Source organism: Sphaerodactylus townsendi, linkage group LG08 (genome assembly GCF_021028975.2).
Source record: "Sphaerodactylus townsendi isolate TG3544 linkage group LG08, MPM_Stown_v2.3, whole genome shotgun sequence".
NCBI classification, from domain to species: Eukaryota; Metazoa; Chordata; class Lepidosauria; order Squamata; family Sphaerodactylidae; genus Sphaerodactylus; species Sphaerodactylus townsendi.
In genome coordinates this window covers 24,603,956-24,626,507 of record NC_059432.1, presented here as the reverse complement: position 1 = coordinate 24,626,507, position 22,552 = coordinate 24,603,956, and the positions used below count along the sequence as shown (strand labels likewise).

At 44.1% G+C, this 22,552-nt stretch overlaps 1 protein-coding gene across 1 annotated transcript in view; it reads right to left on the bottom strand.

The window, feature by feature from the left end:
• Window positions 1-22,552, bottom strand: part of TET1 (tet methylcytosine dioxygenase 1) — a 102,021-nt gene that overhangs the window by 61,087 nt on the left and 18,382 nt on the right. Inside the window, exons 2-3 of the mRNA XM_048505953.1 lie at window positions 18,395-20,407; window positions 9,113-9,163 (exon numbers count right to left, since the gene is read on the bottom strand). Coding sequence (XP_048361910.1) covers window positions 9,113-9,163; window positions 18,395-20,287 — 1,944 coding nt within the window. The 5' untranslated portion in view covers window positions 20,288-20,407. The remainder of the gene's footprint in view (window positions 1-9,112; window positions 9,164-18,394; window positions 20,408-22,552) is intronic.

The following is a 22,552-nucleotide window of genomic DNA, read 5'->3' as shown; positions in this document are numbered from 1 at the left end:
GCTGCACACAGTAAGAAACTGTCGAATAGTTATTGCTGATCTGAAACAAGGAAAGAACTAAAATAGTTCCATAGAATGAAGGAAAGGTGAAAAGCAGCTGGAAATCCATTGAGTGAGAATGTGACAATGAGAACTAATTTCTAACTCGCCTGTAACTTAAACATGGGATTACGGTCAGCGCTGATTTAGATCTGGTAGATGAAAGACAACCAACTTTGCAGTCTGCAGCCATGTCCATAATGAAAGGGCAGGACACTTCCATTCCAAATGGTTCTTAAAAGTTCTCTTATGCAGGCAAGTCTCACAACCATATGCAATGCCACTTTCTCCAGACAAACATATACACAAAAGTAATATGAAAAGTATCTCACACCCTGGCAATATAGTAAGAATATTATCCGTATAATAAATATATAATGAACCCAGGGAAAACAGGTTCCTGTTATCACCAGATAGGTGACATACTATTCATATTAATAAATCACTCTAGAAAAAAAGTAAACAGATCTATTTGTATTCATTTATCAGATAGAACTCCGAAATGCTTTCGTATTGGATTGAGAAGTTTAGCAAAACCATGAGGAGAGGCACAGACAGAATAAACTGGGTTTTCCCAAACATTATATTATAGACTGTTGTGATGGGCTAGTTTAGCCGTTCCCCGCTGACCTCCTTGAGATCCACAAAACCATACTCTGGGACATTATGTGTCTAAGATAATGTTATTCCAAAGTTAGACACTTGCCCAGTGCTTTGGTTAGAGATCTCCAAGAGCATGATTTCCCATGGGTGAATGTAGCGGAATAATGGACAAATTCAGATTGATTTCATGTTACACCACCATTCACACTTCTTATTGGAAGTTCAAGGGAGTCTACTATAACACCAGTATATTGCGAACATCATTTTGGTAACAAAGGCACAACAACTCTCAGTACCCCTAAGCACCATCATAGGATTTATTCAGTGGAAGCCCTGCACAATTTACGGCAGCAAGTTAAGTGCAAAACTCCGAGGCCAGGGACAGCAGACTCCCCTGCCCTGCCCTGCCCCCCAGCCTCCCCACCGGCTGGGCTCCCAGATGGCAGCCTGCTAGCAGTCCCTTCTACCCTCTCCTCTGGGCAGAGGCGTGGCTAGGGAAAATGGAGCCCAGTGCAAAATCTGAGTTTTGAGCCCCCGCCCCCCTGGCCCGGGCGGCCATTGTGATGTTGGAATCCACCCCCAATCAGCATCACTTTCAATGGTGTTTAAACTAGGGAGCCCAGATTCTCCTTTTAAATTCACCTTAAAGGGAGAATCTGGGGCCCCCAGTTAAAACAACATTGAAAGTGATGCTGTTTTGGGGTGGATTATCCCCCACCCTGAAACAGCATCACTTTCAATGTTTAAACTGGGGACCTCAGATTCTCCCTTTAAATTCATGTCGAAGGGGGTGGATTTAAAAGGAGAATCTGGGGAAATTTGGGGGGTGCCTGCTGTCAGGGGTGCAATTGTTAAGCTAGCAGCACCAAACTTTCAGGGTATCTTTAGGAGACTCTCCTGATGATCACCCAGGTTTGGTGAAGTTTGGTTCAAGGGGTCCAAAGTTATGGACCCTCAAAGGTGTAGCCCCCATCTTCTATTAGCTCTCGGAAACAATGGGGGATGGGACACCCCCTTTGGGAGTCCATAACTTTGGACCCCCTGAGCCAAACCTCACCAAACCTGTGTGGGATCATCAGGAGAGTCTCCCCCAAAATCCCTGAAATTGTGGTACCGTTAGTTCCAAAAACTGGAAAAAACAAAAAACACAAACAGGGCGGAGCTTCGGATATGTAATAGGGGGGGTTGAACCTGGGGGAAAAAAACCCTTACCTACATCCTTGTAGATGTGCAGGTCTACACAAGGTAGCATACTTTATGTGCCATAACTTTTAAATACGCTCCAATAAATCATGCAACAAAAATTTCATTTTACAAGGGGGAAGGGAAGGAAGAGACCCTGATTCGTATCTTTTTTGCTTGGAAGATATTAGAACACTTCCCAACTTTTACTTATTCAGAAGATACTTAACTTTGCTCGCCTCTCATAATTAGTGTTGTTCTTCCACACTCACACCAAGTAAAAGGAATTTCTCTTACCTAAAGAAAACACAACAGCAGTTGGTGTTTTCTTCAAACAGCACTGGCTTAGTAGAAACTCTTCTACTTGTTTCACTCACTAAAACCAAGCACAGCTCTCAATAAAACTTTGCGAGGTAGCATGGTGTAGCACAGTGATTCCCAACCAGGGTTCCATGGTACCCTGGGGTGGCGTGAACATGTCCCAAGGGTACCGCAGCAATGCTACCGGCCCTCCTCACTTTTGCGGTGTCTCCCACTGTCACCAGCAAGGATACGGAGCTGGCCCAGGGGGCAAGGCCTGCCGCAAGGTCAGCAGCCACTTCCCCCCCCTCACCCCCATGCTTCCCTTCACCCTGGGAGGGGAAGGTGGGGGGTGGCAAGCAGGGGAACTGGGAGGGGAAGGTTGGGGGAGGATGGCAGGGGTACTGTGAGATACGAAGAGTGAGGTCAAGAGTACCGTCAAAAAGGTTGGAAAACACTGGTGTAGCAGTTAAGAGAGATGGACTCTAATCCAGAGAACCCGGTTTGATTTCCTATTCCTACACATGAAGCCTGCTGGGCGGCCTTCGGCTAGTCACAATTTTCCCAGAACTCTCTAAAGCTCCACTATTTCATAGTGTGTCTACTGGGGGAGAGATGATTGTAAGCTGCTTTGAGACTCCTTACGGTTGAGAAAAGTGGGGTATAAATCCAAACTCTCCTCTTCTTAAGCTCTGAACGAAGACTTGGAAAGAAAACCTGCATATTTTTTTCTTCCTTCTCATAGCGCTGAACCCAGGAAAGTCTGACAACGTAACCTTTCAGTTATGCTGCTATTTACTTACAGAATAACTAATTAAGCCATCATTTAATATTTAGCAGTTTGTTCACTTACAGGTAAATTACCTGTATGGTACAAAAATTATTAGCTTTTTGAAAAAAACAAGCTTATGTAAATAATATCCTTCCATGTTTTTATTGGAAAGTTTTAAACTTGAAGGCTCATACCAACCTTAGGAAGGAACTTTTGGACATTTATACACAAGGTTTCTCCACATGGCAAGCCTATCCTCTCGTTGGGGCAGATTTTTTGTTATGCAACATATTCACTACATTATCCGAGTGTGATTTTCACTAACGCAACAGTCCCAATGTTGCTGTGCTTTTGATGGGCAAAAGCACGGATCTTTCCAATTTGGGCAAATCATAACCTTTTTCTCCAATTCACCAGGAATCCGAACCTCTGTGAGTGCGCCTTGGCTGCCTCAGGTTCGTTTTACTCATCTCTCCCCACTTTTCCCCACCCATGATGATACCCTTTCCCTCTGCTCGGAAAGGAGGGGGCCTTATTCGGCTCTCTTCATGCGCCTGCACCAGCAATCAACGCATGTGTGTAGCTTCAGAGCCATGCAGATGCATTCATTCAACTGCACACAAATTTAAAAAGCCACGCCCACATGATCAATGTCATAAGTACTAGGCAGAAACCCGGGCCATCAAAAGCTGAATCCTTAGCAGAGAGTAATTGCTGCCCCACAACAGATGTCAGGAAAAAAGTGAAGGGAAAGCAGGGAAAAGAGAGTGAGTAATTGATCTCCTGACATCGTGGTAGGAAAAATTTTTTAGAATGAAATAGTACAAACCCACAGGGAATCATTAGTGTGTAATGGCCTCTGTTCTGTTTTTCAGATCCACTACTTACCCCACGTGCAAAATATTTTACACTCACAGTCTTCTTAAGAGAAACATCATTATTATATCTGCCATTTTGCAGTTGGGCAAATTAGGCCTGCAAACAACCTACTTGCTGCCCAAAGGCATTACCTACTGTTTTTATAGTTCACGTAAAACTGGAACTCAAGCCTTTCAAAGCTGAGGCACTGTAACACTGCTCTGCCCTGTTTTTACCATTTAGACAAAAGAACTGCTGGAAGGAATTGTACGTCAAACAGCTGGATGAAGAAAAATCCCCTTCCAATTTGCTCTGGGCATGCGTTCAACGAACAAATTATTAAAAGCTCATTTCTAGGAATTCAATCCAGGTGTATACTATATACTACATGTTTCCCTCAAGGCCATGAACAAACTTTAATATAAGGCATAAGAATCAAGCATTCTAAACACACAATGAAGAGAAATATGGAAACTGTCTCAGATGATAAACCTTAATGAGAAAACTATGTGCAGACTCCCAGATTCCCTGGGAAAGCTTGGGCCCATTTCCCAGTATGACATGCCAGAAGAGTTGGGGCCAAGAGGTATTTGTTTCCAGACACATCTCAGGTTGTTGGGGACCTCTGAAGTCCTAAACAACTCTACAAGGATTGCCTTCTACCATATAAACCTGCCCAGCCCTTCATAGCAGCAGCAAAGATCCTTGCCTACATGCCCTGCCCCTTCACTGATCAGCAACTGCTTACCAGAGAGGACATTCTCATTGGTAGTGACATTAACAAAACAGACCAACTGGAGGTACATTAACACTAACGTTATTAACAATGGCCTGTTAACTGGGGGCCTTTAGTTTGCTCTTTTGTTCATGCCTGTTCTGTTTATTAGCTCTTATTAACTTTGGTTTCTCTGTTGATTTATGAATTTTACTATGGGTTATTACTTTAATGATGGCTGTTTTATTGGAGGAAGGTTGTGTTATTAGGCTTTGGAGCTTGTTGAACATGTTTATTTCATGAACCTCATGCAGAGGTGCATGCACAAAAGATAGGGATCCTATCACACGCAGAAAACAAGAACACCAGCAACAACATACATCATCCACACCCAGCAAGCTTTTCAATCCGACCATTAAACACACTAAGTGCTTGTGAATTCCCAAGCGATTATCAGAACACAGACGGTTCTGCATGAAACCAGATGCCAGTATATAGCCAACGTAACAAACTAAGACAATCTAACAACACTTTCATTCCTAATAACAAAACCGTGGATAAAATGCAACATGGGGTTCCAGCAATAGTATTTACTGAATACATATATATCCTGTTCTTTCTCCAAGGAGCTCAGGGTAGTGTATATGATTCTCACCTAATCCAGTGAAATAGGTTAAGCTGAGTGAGTATCACCCAGCAAGCTCCTATGGCCAAGTGGGGATTCAAACCAGATCTCCCAAATCCTAGTCCAGTGGTGGCAAACCTGTGGCACTCCAGATGTTATGGACTACAACTCCCATCAGACCCTGCCAACATGGCCAATTGGCCATGCTGGCAGGGGAATTGTAGTCCATAACATCTGGAGTGCCACAGGTTCGCCATCACAGTCCTAGTCCTACTCTTTAAACACTTCGCACCATGCCAGATCATGGTTCTGGATGCTCACCTTACTTAAGAAGCCTGCCTTGAGACAGACCTTGACACATATCAGACAGGAGACATCGATGAGCTCAGCCTTGCTTAAGTCGAGGTGGCTGGAATCCCCACTGCAAGCGACTGGCCGCTGTCATACTCCAGTCTGCTGTACACATTTGAGTCTAGTAACGAGCCAATTATACTTGTTTTCACCTTGCCTCTAGTTTGTTACATTTTACTCCATGTTTTCCATATACTGTACCTCAAAATAATAAAAGAGAAGATAAAAGCTTATATATAAGAAATCTGTCCCAGAGTTGGATAGTCCAGGCTTGCCCAATCTTGTCAAATCAAAAGCTAAGCAGGGTCAGTCCTGAGACCCCCAAGGAAGTCTAAGAGTTATTTATTTATTTGATTATTTGCTACACTGAATCATGCAATGGCAAACCACCTCTGTTAGTCTCTTGCCTCGCACAGGTGTCAAACTCGTGGCCCACCAGATGTTATGGACTACAGTTCCCATTATCCCCTGCCAGCTGGCAGGGGATGATGGGAACTGTGGTCCATAACATCTGGAGGGCCGCGAGTTTGACACCTATGTAAGAGCCTACAGGGTCACCATGAGTCAGTTGTGATTTGACAGCAAGAGAGATTGAGAGAAACATCTAATCGACACACATATCATTACTATTAAAAAGCTATTGTTTTAGCCAGGTAGAAAGATTCATAAAACAGGTATGTATCTTCAAACTAATAACTGTAAGGCTTATAAGCACACTCTAAGACTTATTAAACCCACCAAATATCAATGCATAGCCAGTGAAATGTAAACCTGACTGTCCATTTACTCATTATCCTCATGTATTTATGATCTCTTTCCACCTTGTCATATTGACTCAGCTGCGCTACCATAACCCAAGTAAATGAAACTACCAGGATGTCCAACTGCCACTGCCTCCAAGAAAGCTAACATAATATGACCTGTCATTGCCTCCAAGAAAGCTAACATAATATGACCTGTCATGAAGGTTTCTTATGAAAACAATCTTAAGTAAATAGGGATTCCAATCTACATAATTAGTAAAGGAATTGATAATAAAACTGCAAAGATTGTCATGCCCTTATATAAAGCAGTGGTGCGACCGCACTTGGAGTACAGTTTTGGTTGCCACATCTCAAAAAGGATATTGAAGAGATAGAAAAAGTGCAGAGAAGGGCAACGAGGATGATTGAGGGATTGGAGCACCTTCCTTATGAGGACAGGCTGCAGCATTTAGGACTCTTTAGTTTGGAGAGGAGACGGCTGAGGGGGGATATGATTGAAGTCTATAAAATCATGCACGGGGTAGAAAATGTTGTCAGAGAGAAATTTTTCTCTCTTTCTCACAATACTAGAACCAGGGGGCATTCATTGAAAATGCTGGGGGGAAGAATAAGGGCTAATAAAAGGAAACATTTTTTCACGCAACGTGTGATTGGTGTTTGGAATATGCTGCCACAGGAGGCGGTGATGGCCACTAACCTGGAAAGCTTTAAAAAGGGCTTGGACAGATTTATGGAGGGGAAGTCGATCTATGGCTACCAATCTTGATCCTCCTTGATCTGAAATTGTGAATGCCTTAACAGACCAGGTGCTCGGAAGCAACAGCCGCAGAAGGCCACTGCTTTCACATCTTGCATTTGAGCTCCCAAAGGCACCTGGTGGGCCACTGCGAGTAGCAGAGAGCTGGACTAGATGGACTCTGGTCTGATCCAGCTGGCTTGTTCTTATGTACATTATTAAGTCAATTTAAAGCATTGTTCCAGATGCATTAATACACAGTTCAAGGCTGTATAAGAGTATGAGCATACCACCCCCTGACAGGTGTAAAACTGTTCCACAAACATTGTTGTAGGGAACTATGAAACAAATATGCACAAAGCCTAATCTGAATACACAACTGATAAAAATCCCAATGCTGTCACTCACTTTCATAAAGCTGGATTGCATCCTTCCAGCTCAAGCCCAAAGTGAATTATTAGTATACGGAGATAAAATGCCATCATGACCTAGTACAAGACCGTCATTAAACAAGCACAATCCCTCAAGAAATTATTTCTATGTGCATGAAAATGAATGAAAACAATTCAAGAGCACAATGGAGGTTTAATGGGTATATTGGAATCCATACACCGTTCACTCAGAAATAACTCAGAAATAGATCTAACTGACATTGTTAGAACCAAGAATCCGAACAAGAATTGTACCTTAAGAACAAAAACTAAATGTAACATGCCAACTTAATAAAAGGCCATTGTCTCAAAAGTAAACCAATCAAGTATCTTAGAGCCAAATGTGAGCATTTGGAAAATCATTGGCATGGTTCTTTACCATGTTAAAAGTTATGCATTAGTTTCAGGGAAACTTCAGTATACTTTGCTGCCCTTGTTGCAACTAGAAGTGTAAACACAGTCAAGTGTGTACAGGACGGCAGTCTTCGACACTAATTTGCTCAAAATGAAACCAACAGGACTTACTTGCGCATAAACATGGACAGGGTCAGGCAGTAAACCTCATATTTCAGTAGAATTTAAGGTTCTTTCATTTTCTATAAACATTTTGGGGGGCAGGTTTCAAAGCAGACTTTTGCATAGTTATCTTGACATTTATCTAACACATCATACATCCAATTTTTAATCAACGAGCCACAAACAACATAGACATGTTAACATTTCCACCATTTGCACCAGATAGTGCCGACTCAAAAAGATCCGTTCATTCACTTAGTTTCTAGCCTAGTGCTCCGACTCAAAATGCCGCATACCATTAGCTACGCCAGGGCTACATCACAGAACGCAGGTTTATGCCAATATCACAGGGAAAAAATAAAAACCAGCAAAAGTATCACCAACACACATACTATACCTTTTCACATCAGGCACATAACTGTAAAAACACCGGCCATGATCCAGAACTCTGGAAGGCTCCAATGACACTCGTAGTTCTGACAAAAAGTGGGAGGGGCCTCATTCTCTACTATGAGATGGGGAATCCCCATTCTTAGCAGGGATTTCCTCTATACGTGCACAGGGATTCCCCGCCTTGCCGAAGAGAAGAGGGCTGCCATTTATAGGGACCAGTTACGTGTTCCTGAGAATCCCCGAACATACACATGAAGATTTCATCCTTCGTTTTCATTTCAGCAGCTCCCTCATAGCAACCTTTTAAAAATGTCCATTGAATTTAGAAATGCTTTCAGTCCAACATCCATTAAACAATGAAAATAATCAGCCTAAAGCATACACTGCTGTCATTTAAGACCAATCCAGCCAATGTGAAGAAACAAAAAGCAATTTATATTTTAATATAACAAGTTTGAATACTCCATCTTTAATACAGCATCCAAGAGCTAACACTTCTGACACAGCTTGAACCCATGCGCACTAACAACAGTGTGCCAATTCATGAATGAAGGGTGGCATCCGTCATTTTCAAGAGCAGCCAGACTGTAACCTGCCGTCTTACGCACAAGGAGTTAAATCTCTACACAAACACACTATACCATACAGAGGGGAAAACAAATGTCAGCATGCTTTTTCAAAAAATCAGGCACAAAGATATATAAAAATCTGGGGAACACAATGCCTTTACAGTCTGCACACTTTTACTTTCTATTCCTCAGCAAGGCAGCAGTGTTTTTAAAACGGCCTGGGGCATATTGTCATTAATAAAGCAACGATGCTATTACCTTTCGAACTCTTTGCTTCCTTCTCTGAGGCCTTTTGTTTTCAGTTAGCACCTAAAGAAAAACATCAAATTGAAAAATAAGTCTGTGTGGATAAGAAAATGATTTGCAAAGCAGTCTCTTTCTCTCTCTTTTTTTGGTAACGTTAGAAGACTTAAAACACCACCATAAAGGTTCTTCTTGCCAAAAAAAAAAAAAGGAACTGATGGAGACTTTAGACGTTCAAGTCCCCGGAATCAAAACAAAAACGGCAAAAGAGGGTTAAGCGAGGAAGGAGGGACAAATAACCTTCCCCCCCTCTGAAAGTCGGGTTTAATGAGGCGCTGCATTCCTCATCGCAAAACCCACAAGGTAGCCATCTTGCTTCCTCCTGCAGAAGAACCCTCCACAGTAGAGCACTTCTTCACGCTGCTTTTGGAGTATGATTGTCATGGTGTTTTAAAAGCAGCAGCACCAGCACCAGCACCACCAGCAGCAGCAGCACAGCGAAGCCCTGCCTGCCAACACGAGGGACGTGCTGGGCATGCCTCGCCAATATTATGAGGGGGAAGGAGGGAGGGCAGGGAGACCGGGGGCTGCTCCAGAAAAGGCTCGCCCAATCGCGAGGCGACGCCACCCGCTCCCGAAGCGCTCTCCCCTGCCTGGCCCTTCCCAGACAAAGGGTCTCCTATGCGGGCTTGACTCGGGGCAAGAGGACGCGGGGCCAGGCGCAAGCGGCGACATGGACTCGCCGAGACCGCCGTTGCGGCCCGCGGGGGGTGGGGGTGGGGAGAGACAACGCCAACTGGAGGCAACCGAGGCGGAAGCGGGCTGTAAAGACACACACACACACACACACACACAGGGAGAGAGACGCCCGCTTCGGGTTTATCTGGCAGGCTGCCTGCGGCCAAAGATACGGCGGCAGGGGAGGGAATCGGAGCCTGCGGGGAGCCTGGGGTGGGGGCGCCGACCGTTGCCTCGCGCGCGCCCCTCAGGAAGGCCGGGTGCCTTTTGCCTTTATAAGGCCAGGGCTACATATTGGCGGTTTTTACCGAGAGGAGGGTTACGCGAGGACACCGTCTGGGGCGGCTATCCCTGGGTAACCCACGCGCGCTCCCGGCGCCTGGCCCACCGGCGCTCAGTCGAGTCCTGCTAATCGACAGCTAATCGATTGTGTTTTTATCTACGGGGGGGGGGGGGGGGCGGCGGGAGGCAGTCGAGACGCGTTGGCATCGCCCACCTATTGCCGCAGTCAGGAAAGGTACATTATTCAGGGTATTCCATGGGCATTCAACAAGTGGAAAGACTGATGGTCGGGCACTGGATTTGAAGAATGACAGCTGTCAAGTCACTCTGATTTGAATTCTGACAACTGATTCCTGGGGGGGGGGTCCGCCTTTCTTTAAAAAGGCAATTAATGCAGGAGGTGGAGGGGAGTGTTTTCTCTCCCTTCCTACTAGAGGGCTGAAACAGGGACACAGTTGGAGGAAATGATATAAAAACATTTTTACTTTCACTGGACAGCTTTGAACCAGCCATTAATTACACCCACCGATAAATATTTGAAAGTATCTTATTTGTATATAAGTGTGTGACTCTGTAGTATTATTTCACAAAAAGCCAAGCAAACAATGTACTGATTCAGCCTGCAAATATGCCAACAAAGTTGACCAGCACACAGACATTTTTACTATCTACTTACTTAGCCTCACATGCCTGTACTAAGTAATTCAGTACACAACAACAAGCTGATCCAGAGGAAGACACCAGGGAAAAACCCTACATTCTCCAGTTTAAGAGTCTCCGATCTTCCCTTCCTGGTAAGCTGGAAGCAGATCCTTTTTGGCACAGGCAACCAAATAAAGCAGCTAGTCATAATCATGTTCTGATCCATTTGTCACGGTCACTCAAACACCACATAAAATGTTATACACATTCATTGGCTAGTCACCAATATGTTTTTATGAGTACTCATAGACCTATACCCACAGTTGAGTAGCAGAAGAGAAATGGTCAAGTCCCTAGGAACATGCCAAGCTTACTCTGACTTTGCAAAGCTTAGGAGCACGATTTTTGTCACGCAGTCCCCAACTTCAGTGTGTAATTTGCCAAAGTAGAAGGAAGGCATTTGCCATTTCCCATTCCACAGGCTTGACAAAGTCCACCCCCAGAGGCCGAAGAAGCACTGAAAGGAGATGTTACAGCTTTAAACACCCTATCGTGGTTAAATGCTGGCAACACGGGGGATCTCCCATCTGTTTCATGTATACTTCTGGATTAAGAATTTTAATCTACATTAGGAGTACGGAATAAAGAGGTCATATTTATTCTAAGTAAGCAAAAAAGTGATTTATTAATGTACATCTTTAAACCACTTCACACTTTCAACAAATGACAAGTGTATATCTCCCTTGCATGAAACCAACTTTGTGCACATCTGCACGGTGTGTTAAATGCATGCTTCAAAGTTTCTTACACCCAGCTAGTGCAGTTTTTTGTAGAAAAACTAGTCTGTATGGAATGGCTTTTATAGCAAGCCAATATTGGTCTGATCCTGGGCATGTTTACTCAGAAGTAATTCTCACTTTCTCCAGTCAAGTTCATTTCCCAATAAATGTGCACATGACCGCAGCCTTAATCTACACCTTGATCAATGAATGATTTGAAAATGAGAATGGTGTAGTGATTAAGCTGGACTAGGTCCACGTTCAAATCCGCTCACACAATAGAAGGCTGCTGGGTGACCCTGAGCCAGTCACAATTCTCAACCCTGACCTTGGATTTGGATGGGAGACTCTGAGGGATACTAGGGTGTCACAGAGAGAGGCAATGGCAAACCCTCTCCAAACAGTCTCTCGCCTTGAAAACCCGACAGGATTGTCCTAAATCAGCTGTGACTGGATTGCAAAGAAAGACAGAGTCAGAATTTTCCATTGCCATCCCCACACACTTTTTAATTTAGGAAACTACATTTAAATATGAACAACTGCAAATAAATACAAACCATTATCTGTCTAAATGTGGAAGTAACGGTTTAGGCAAAAGACGAAAGACACAGGTTGGTCTGGGAGCAAAGAAATAATTAGCAACCCCAGCCCCTTGTCAAAGATTTGTGTTTCAGGGCACTTCTTCAGTTGCTCACTTTCCTGTGCTGCAGTGAGAATTTATTTTTGAAGACTATTGCTTACTAATACTTCACCAATAAATTTTCCCATATGTCTCAGCATCATAAGGGTCAAACGGTAATCTACTGCTAGCATAGTCTAGAGTTCTCAGGATGAAAAGAATTCTCTGCCATACAAATTGGAAGAGACCAGGAGGGGGGATTAATAAAACTGAGAACATTGCATTCAGTGGACAAAATGCAACCCCCACAGAACTACCCAAGAAAACGAAACTGACAGTGAAAAAGAAGTTAAAGAATAGCAGTAGCTCATTAAAAAGGCAGAGAGAAGGCTTAAAGAAAGGGGTGAGGAAGCAAAGCTGCTATACAATGAGAAGGTCAAGCGAAATCAAATAGACGCATGTTTAGCCTAAAATAAAAGATGGACAGAAAAGCGAGACTCCATCCTTCTCTTGACCTGGCCTCTGCAGAAATCTTTTTTGCTCCTTGCCTTAATCACTTCCTACCTCAACTCCCACCATTCTTTCCTGATGACCTTGGCAGATGCCTGGTTGCTAAATAATTAAAAATAACTAGGAAACATAATATTGCAGGGATAAGACGCATCTGATCCTAGGGAAGCAAGGAGTTGCCTATGTACTTAATTACATTAACTGGTGTTACTTGGGCTGGCTTTCATCATTTTTACCATTCATTCATTTCTATAGAGTGGGTTTTTTTTGGGGGGGGGGGAATTATAGCAAATGTGTTTGGTGACCTAGCAGGCAGGGCCAGATCTAGGTAGGCAAGGGGGGGGGGGTAGGTGTCCCTGGCAGCAGGCAGAGAGTGGGTGGTGGCAGGAGGTGGGGGAGGCAGGCTCAATTGCCTTTAAGAGTTGGCTCATTCTGAAGCCCTCATGCCCATTCACCTGAGGCTGCTGTTAGAAGGTGAGGGGGAGGCTCAATTGCCTTTAAGAGATGGTGCGTTCTGCAGTGTATGTGCCCCCTTCTCCCAATTAGGATGCTGTTAGGAGAAGGGGAAGGAGAGGAAGACTCTGGGCCTCAGAGGGGTGTCACTGCCCTTGGTAAGGCAGAAGCTGCAGCTGTTACTTGGGCAAGGCTATAGTGAGTGAAAAGGAGGGGGAGCTAAAGTTTCCTGAAGATATGTTCAAATATGTACGTTTTACACAGCAAAAGATACAGCCTCCCCTGCCCTTGCCCCCGCCCTCCATGAGCTTCTTTGGCCTCACTAATCTCCCTGCTTCCCCGGGCTGAGGGTAGCACCCCCCGCCCCTTTTCCACCTGCAGGATTTTCCAATTCCTTACCTTTCCACTCCCACTTTCAAGGACCACATGTGGTCAGTGGACGTGGTAGGCTTTGGGCATGTGAGACTTCTGGGAAGGGGGCCTTAGGGAGTGTTCTAAACACTCATAGGAGAAGAGTTTTGGCAGAAGGCCTGGTAACCATTAACAGTTTAGAATGCCTGATTAATTGTTTTTCATGCTCCTCTGCCTTGTGCTCGGCTGAGATGCTGCAGACCCTGCAGCAACCTGGAATTGAGTGGGGCAGAGGGAAAAGGAAGGGCTTTTCTCCAAACCCCTACTGCTGCTTTAAAACTGGAAGCTGTATTATGCTTGGCTTTGCCAAAGGCCATAAGCAGACCTGTCCCCTTACCTAAGAGCCCGATTTTACACCTTAGAAACAGAAGGCCTATTCATGTGCCCTATGTGCCATCGAGTCATTTCTGACTTATGAATCAAAGACCTCCCAAATATGTTCTTGTTAACAGCCTGATTCAGATCTTGTTAACTGGGGTGTGTAGCTTCCTTTCTTGAGTCAATCCATCTCATGGTGGTTCTTCGCCTTTTCCTACAGTCTTCAACATTTCTTGGCATTATTGCCTTTTCCAGTGACTAAAGCACAGTAGCTTCAGTTCAGTCATTTTAGCTTCTAGCAACAACTAGCAAATAAAGCTTTTCTTGGTCTGTACTTAATTGGGCTGCGAAGGAGCATAAAGTGTAGTTGGTGTTTCCCATGTTATTTTTGAAAATGTGCAGGGAAAGGCGAGGCTGAAAAACTTTGTCCATGTATTAGGGGTGTATATGTGCAGAGGGGTTAAGAAAATATTTAATAATATAGTGGACTGAAGTGGATGGGCTTGTTTCGGATACACCAGCCCAAGCTGTGCTCCTCAGCAGTGTTTCCAAGCTGGAAAGAAGCAGGAGCTGCCAGTTCCACATTCACTCTTAGCTGCTGCTCTGCAGTTTGGTTTTGCTCTAACCAGTTTCATTTTAAGTGTTACTAAGTGCTTATTTTCAGCACAAAAGGTTATCTGCCTAATCAGCGTTATTGTCAATTAGGACCAGGCGGACAAGTTTTGGAACTGCCTGGCCACTAGATCAAAGCAGCAGCGCCTTTCAAGGGTTCTCCTCTTCAAGTTGGTGGAAGTTAAGCAATATGCTCTCCCATGAAAAACAAGCAGAAAAGACTTCTGTGTACCCTTTAGCCTTAAAAAAAAAAGTAGCCACACAAAGCTATCAGTCTCCATTTGGCTTTTAGCTGTGGTGGCAGATATACATGGTGGCTGCTGGCATAGCCCTTCCTCATTATGTTTGGTTTCACACCCATCCCTGTTCTCCTTATCATTTCCACCACGCAGGCACGTGCCTCACCATAAATCCTTTTGCTCTGCTTGCTCCTGCTGCAGCCCCCCTCTGCCACAGCACTGCACGGCCTCTTCTTGATTCTCTGTTCCACCTCTCCGCCTCCTCTCTTACCACCACCACCCGCCCTTCGATTCCATCACGTCCTCAAAAGTTGCATCAAATGGCCCTGGGGGGCTTCATCTGGTGAATGATCACACATAGCTTTGTTAACATGCTCTCATTATTTACTAATTACATTTATTTATTTCATGATTAATTAAATGTATTTATTTATTATTTATTTATTAGGAATGGCACGATGCTACTGGCTAATCCAATATCAAATGAATGTATAGCAACCAACACTGAATAAGCAGAAAACGTTATGCGCCACTCTTTATTTATGCCTTCATTCAACTGGATAATGCAACAATTGCAGGGCAACAGTTGTCATATTTTGTGACTTCTGAAAATTATTTTGTTATTCCATAATTGAAAAAATGTGGAATTAGAGGGCATGCTCAAAAGCCTGTCTAACAACTGCCAAGGGTTCCTTGCGATTTCCTTTAATTTTGTAATTTGACTAACATCTTTATGCCATTCATTTCCTGGCCTTAGAACCTGACCAAGGGAGAGATGAAGCCATCTGTCTACGGCAACTCCTATTCCCACATGCCACAGGCTCGAGCAGTCTGTCAAACTGTCATCCGGCAAAACCCAGGAGATCAGACCAGACAAGAAATGTGAATGCCTGAAAAAAAGAAACCTAGAAAATTCCAGGGGAAAAAAGCAGCATTTTCCCATTTTTCCCCTTAAGGCCTTTTTCCCTGACTTTCAAAATTAGAAATGTTGGGGAGTACAAAAAACTCCTATGAAATATTTTCTCTTTTAGAATGAGTGAAATGTTTTTAAGGACAACGTGGGCATGCTGTAGATATATACAGCTCTTAAATGCGAGAGGCATTTCTGCACCTAGAAGGATGCCTGATCTTCACGAGTAATGTTGCCAACCTCCAGGTGGTAGCTGGAGAACTCCTGAGATTACCACCGATCTCCAGGCAGCAGAGATCATTCACCTGGAGAAAATGGCCACTATGGAAGATGGACTCCGTGGCATTGAAGTCCCTCCCCTCCCCAAACCCTGGCCTCCTCAGGCTTCATGTCCAAATCCCCAGATCTTTTCCAATTCAGAGCTGGCAACTCTGAGGATAGCATGCAGGGCTTTCATGGCTTCTGTGGCCCTTTCCATCTGACTCTTCCCTTGTGGCCGACCACTGTTCCACCTCTCCCCCCACCCAATCACTGTGAGAGTTATACCCATGGACTTACTGCCCTACCTTTGCTGGAGGGGGAAGGGGAAAAGATCCAAAGGAGATCCAAAGGAGATGAGGCAAAAACTGCCTCAAGAGGAAAGTCTCAAGAGGAAAACTCTGAAGATTTTATTGAGAACTGAACTCTCTCTAACCAGCAGCTATAGAAGGAAGAAGACAGCTGAAACTACATCTAACTGTGCTAATATTATTGACTCTTTGCGTGATCTTTTTCCTGACTAAATAATATATGTTATATTTTACTCCTGTTTTTTCTGCTTTTTAGATAGCAAAAGCTAAGGTTTATGTGCTAAGGTAGCATAGGGTGCATGAGCTTGCGGTTTTCTCTTAAACACTGGGTATATATGATTTTTGCTTGTAGAAAAGTAAGGTGTTTATAACTTTTAAATTCCACAACTATTTCTAATATGACAATTTTATATGCAAAGTCAGTCACAAATGATGCATTTTCTGTTGTTAAAGCAATATAGTTAGTTTAGGTTTGATAGGACAACAAACAATGCATGTATTTTAATTTTCCTTTAAAATGTCATTTTTCTTCTAGTTTCAACATTTCTAGAACTTTACATCTTCAGACCAGACCAAGCAAAGGCCTCAACTAGTGAAGCCATTTTGAAGCATTAGTGTACAGCTTAAGGAAATCAGGAGGCTACTCGGACACTTCAGTCCTATGTACATGTGAAAGTTCAAACCTACTGACATCATCTTGGGTTGCCACCTCTGGGTTGGGAAATATCTGGAGATTTGGGGTTAGAACCTGAAGTGGTCTGGGTTTGAATAGGGGAAGAACCTCAATAGGGTATAATGTACGACCAGACTTCCCGCTTTTGGAGGGACAGTCCCGCCTTAAGACAATTTGTCCCGCGTCCTGCGGGTTTTTTGAAGTGTCCCGATTTTTGGAAGGCTGCCGCACTGCCTTCTGGGGCGCGTCCCAGAAGGCAGTGCAGCAGCCTCCTGTGCACACGGCCACAGGAGCACTCCCTTCTGGGGCGCTCCCGTTTCCTGCCCATCCCGGATTACCAAGGTGACCATCTGGTCACCTTAGTATAATGCCATAGAGTCCACCTTCCAAAGCGGCCATTTTCTTCAAGTGAACTGATCCCTGGAGAACAGTTGTAACAGCAGCAGATCTCCAGCACCTACCTGAAGGTTGTTAATCCTAGTCATTATCACAGGCAAGTTGGATGGAACATTGCAAGGGATTGGACCAGTAGCATGCTAGCTTGAACAAGCCTAACCCCATAAAAGTCAACTCTAATTCTGCTTAGGGACTGAGCTACAAAAGTGTAGTTATATTTCGCAGCATGCCCCACTGAACTTAGGGGAAACACACATAGGACAGGGCTAAAAACAAACTAGAGTTTTTCTATCTCATAACATCTTGTTAAGCGAATGTGCAAACCACGGACACCAGAATTTAAAGCAGAATTCCAAGAGCAAGGTGTAATGGTTAGAGAGTTGGTCTGGGGTTGGGGAAATTGAGGTTCAACTCTATGCTCAGGCATGGAGGGTGGGTGAGTCACTCTCTCTCAACCTAATTTTCACCAAAGGGTTGCTGTTATTGCAAAACAGAAAAGGGAGAACCACGTATGGCACCCCAAACACCTTGTCAGAAGAGCAGGTTAAAAGAAAACCCACAAGCCAATTCTAAATCATCATGATTTCTGTTACTCTGGAGCAGCAGAGCTGTTTCCCTGTGTGCAGCTGGTGGGCCTGTCTCTAATTTCCCTGTCTAGAGTGGTGATGTTACCTGCCTGCGTACAGATCCCAGGTTCAGAGCCTGGTACAGGCCTGAATCTTGATACCTGAGACCAAAAAATCCTCAGTTAACATCAGGTTCACTTAATTCTTTGCATCTAATCATAATGACTGGTGATATAGCCATTTAAAAAAGAAAAAGATGCTACCCTGACTTTTTAGCAGCCTCCCCTTTTTAGCACCTTCCTCAGTTTAGCTCTAAAACTATTTGAATTCCTTCACATTTACTTCCTTCGAGATACCTAAATGTAAAATAACAATTTGTTTGCTATTTGTCCTAGGCATGTTTACAGACATATAATCAAATTGCTTTGATCTCCCTGGGCTTAATTGTACTTCTCATAATGTTAGATTGTGCCCGGTAATCAGATAATCATTAATCCCACCAATATTCCTAACATAATTTTGAAAAATAACCTCATATAAATGTATGAAGAGCATTTTAAAAACCATATTCTTTACTTACCTCTAAGGGGGGTGGGGGGTGCAGAGGCTTCTTCAGTTCTTCACATTTTCTCTTTTTACATATCCGGTGACTAGTTTTACGTTTTCTGCAACAGCTGCACTCTTCACAGTTAGTTTTCCTCAGACAAGGTTCGCATACACCACATTGCCTCCGCTTCTTCTTTTCTATCACAGGTTGCAAAGAGGTATTTGAGGCAGAAAGTCCGTCGATTGGATGCCCATAAGAGGATGGTTCTAAAGCTGTAACTGGATTGGTCACGCATTTTGCATCGCCCCCCAATTGTGGCAAAGGATCCTGAGGCTTTGGAATGGAGTCATTTGGCAAAACTGTCCTATCTGTGTCCTCTGCACTGTTTGATTTCAGCCCTGAATGAGAACTTCCAGGGGATTCTGGAAGAGTTGCTTCCCTGTTGCTTACAGAAATGGAACATGTTGAGTTTTTTTCCCAGCTGAGGGATGTAACAGGCATAGCCACCGAATCTAAAATAAAAGTTTCTGCAGAATTTTTTTCGAGCGTCGGCTGAAGATCTTCCAAAATAAAACTAGCTAAAGAGGTATCAGAAACTTGTTCACAATCTTTGTGTATAGGGTCACATCCTAGATCGTTTTGTCTGGAGCTGAAAAAAAAATCAAGTGCTTTATTGGTTGCTTCCCGTTCCAGGTCATTTGGTGAATGAGGATCCACACAAAGGCTTGGATCTCTTAGCCAACTTTCTGGTTCAGAGAAATGATGTGAACCAGTCTCTCCTTGAACAATAGGCTCAGGGACTTGTAGCAAGTGTGCCTCCGGTAACTCAGACGGATCGTCCAAATGCAATTTTGAGATCAATTCAGAGGTAATCAAAACATCAGCATCAGGTTCACAATTAGCTAGCAGCAAACCACAGTCAGTCCTGGAGTGGGATTCTACAGAAGACTCTGACTTTTGTACGAGCACCTTTGATTTTGTTTCCGAGGAAAGTGTCTGTGTAGAATCGGAATGTGTATTGGAATGTTCTTGCAGGGCAGAGGGCAAATCTAAGCCACTCTCGAAATGTGCTTCCACAAATGGCCCTGGTTCATTTTTCTGTACCTCTGAAGTGATGGCAGAGTTCAGGTGTGAAAGAGGAAGGACAAAACTGGCCAGTGTCTCAGCCGAGCTGTTTGTTGAGCAATCGTTTGGTGCCTGTTCCCTGAGCCCATGTTCTTCACACTCACATTCCGCTTCTAATACTTCTAGATTATGGCTATCTGATACGGCATTGTTGGAAGCAGCAATACTTTGCTCCAGAGAAATGGTTCCTTTTGCAACTTGACTCTTACATTCAAAAGCAGGGCTGTGTTCAGTGTCAAACAGAGACTCTTCTGGTTTGGAAGAAGATAATTCATTCTTTTGGTGTGACTCCTGTTTGGAATCCCTAGTTGTCTCTTTAGCTTGCTTCTCTTGTAACAAATGGGAGGTTTCTAATTCACACTGATTTTTCTTCCTTGTATTTTTTTCTGGGCTACTTTTCTTAACTTTTGCAACTGTTGGTTTTTGGAAAAGTCTATGGGAAAAGGGTTTCCTGCGAAGGGTCATTGTGAAGCCGTTGTAGTTCAGAGGAGACTGTTTCGGAAAGAGAACGTTATCAGTTAATTCCAGATTCACCCACGATGCTCCCGATAAGGCTTTGGTGACATTGCTCCTGAGACATCTACATGAGGAATTCAAAGGGGGTTTCTGCTCCTGTGGCCTTTTTTTGCTGTCGTTTTTTTCTTCTGTTGCCTTTTTGCACTTCGCAGAACTTTCTGCTTTAGGATATGTTTTCTTGGCATCTTTTGTGGCTTGGCAAGATTTGCTTTTGACTGGGCTTGATTTCTTTTTGCTTTTCTCCTCCTTTTTTGCTAGTCGGGATGATCGGGGATCACGAGCCATCTCTGTCAGACTGCGGAGGGGCAGCCAGAAGGGGAACTGAAGATTGTCAGTTCTTGCAGAGGCTTTTCACTTCAGGAGAAGCTGGCATATCTAGTGTGGCATTCTCTGTACCGGACAGAGCTGAAAGAGAAAACCAAGAGTCAGCATTTAAGAACATAAGAACATAAGAACTAGCCAGCTGGATCAGACCAGAGTCCATCTAGTCCAGCACTCCGCTACTCGCAGTGGCCCACCAGGTGCCTTTGGGAGCTCACGTGCAGGATGTGAAAGCAATGGCCTTCTGCTGCTGCTGCTCCTGAGCACCTGGTCTGCTAAGCCATTTGCAATCTCAGATTAACTAGGATCAAGATTGGTAGCCATAGATCGACTTCTCCTCCATAAATCTGTCCAAGCCCCTTTTAAAACTATCCAGGTTAGTGGCCATCACCACCTCCTGTGGCAGCATATTCCAAACACCAATCACATGTTGCGTGAAGAAGTGTTTCCTTTTATTAGTCCTAATTCTCCCCCCCAGCATTTTCAATGAATGCCCCCTGGTTCTAGTATTTTGAGAAAGAGAGAAAAATTTCTCTCTGTCAACATTTTCTACCCCATTTCTTATTAACACCCCATTGGACACTGTTCTAATGGCTTTAACATTCATCATCTTAATAACTTTTGCAACTGGTCTTTAAGGTAGATTAATACCATTGTCGGTGGGGCTGGTGTGAAGGCACAAAGCCTGCCGAAAGAGGCAAGATCAGAACCAGCTCATTCCTTTCAGCCACTCACCTGCAGCATAGTGATGAAAAGTAATATACACTTTTTAAAAAAGATTAAACTCCAGTATGTGTGCTTCAGTTATACTAACCCTATAGCAAAGGACTGAATCTTTTTAACATCTATGAATAATTTCATGAAATCCCATCACAATGAAAGGGGGAGGGGAAAATCACTTATCTTTCAATCCAACCAGCTAAGGTGGGGGTCTACAATCTGTGGCTCCAGAACCGCATATGGTCCTTTTACTGCCCTACAGTGGCCCTCTACCCCAGCAGAGAGAGAGACAGGCAGGTGGACCAGTGCTGAAGGTGCAGCCACACCTGGAGGTCTCTGACCGATTGCCTGTGAAAGCCATGGAACCAGGCAGGAGAATCAACCCAAGAGCTGTTGCCACTGACCAGCTGCTCTGCAGTGTCACCAGATTCGCTGTGGACTACACCTATGACAGCTGGTGGTCCTTCTGCTCCACACTCCACTGTGGTTCCAAGGAGTCACATGGGGTCTCCTCAGCCTCCCAAGTCAGGTCCACTGGCAATCTGCATGCTTGCACCCTGCTTCACCCACTCCAGCAAGTCAGACAGAAGTTCCGGAGAGGAGGAAGTTGCTATGTCCATGCCTCCAGTGGGGTTTCTTCCACAGTCCCTGGTGTTCACAGTTGCCAGACCCTCCCTTCTGGGCAGGTCCAGCACGATCACCATGAAACCAGGCTGCCTGGAGAGTGTGCAGCTTTGCCAGAATAACATTTTTCTGGTAGTTGATGCTTAGAGGTATACTGCGCTCTATATAGCTGACACAGCTAACAGCGTACTTCTCCGGCAGCTTATCTAATTTCCTTTTAAAGCAAAATATACTGATAATATTCAGAGCATTTTGTGCTGGTGAATTTCTTTCTTATGTGCTATGTAAAGAAGTAATTACCAACATTATCTTGACCATACTGCTGGTCAGTCAGTCTGTCATTATTATGACCTACAGGCCATTGATAAATGCAACAAAACATTGTAGTACTGTAACGGAAATGCAAAGTTGAAGTACCAAATAATCATAAATAGTTCGCCTCAGAGTACAGCCACATATTAATGATCAATTAGACCTAATAGTAATATTGACAGGCTAATGTAGACTTCATAGGCCTTCATTATAAAGCTCAAATATTTTTGTGGCTCAAGACAGGTTTTCCTTTGAGGAGGGAGGCCAAAATGGCTCTTTTCATAGTAAAGGTTGCTGACCCCGATCTAAGGAGAGATGCAGTTGAGTGCCTAATAGGGAAGTTCTATGCAGAGCTACTCCAGTTTAAGTAAGGAGCAGCCCATCGTCTAGGTGGCTTCAACTAATCATCAAGGACACCAGTAATTGAGGCGTGCCACTCAGGGTTGCTGTCCCCTAGTGGGGGTGGGGGGATCCCCTACCTCCAGCTCCTGTTTCCTGCCACCCCTAAGAGCAGGGGCAGGAGAAAAATAAAACAAAAAATGGCCATTGGGCCCATGGTGTGATGTCACGCCT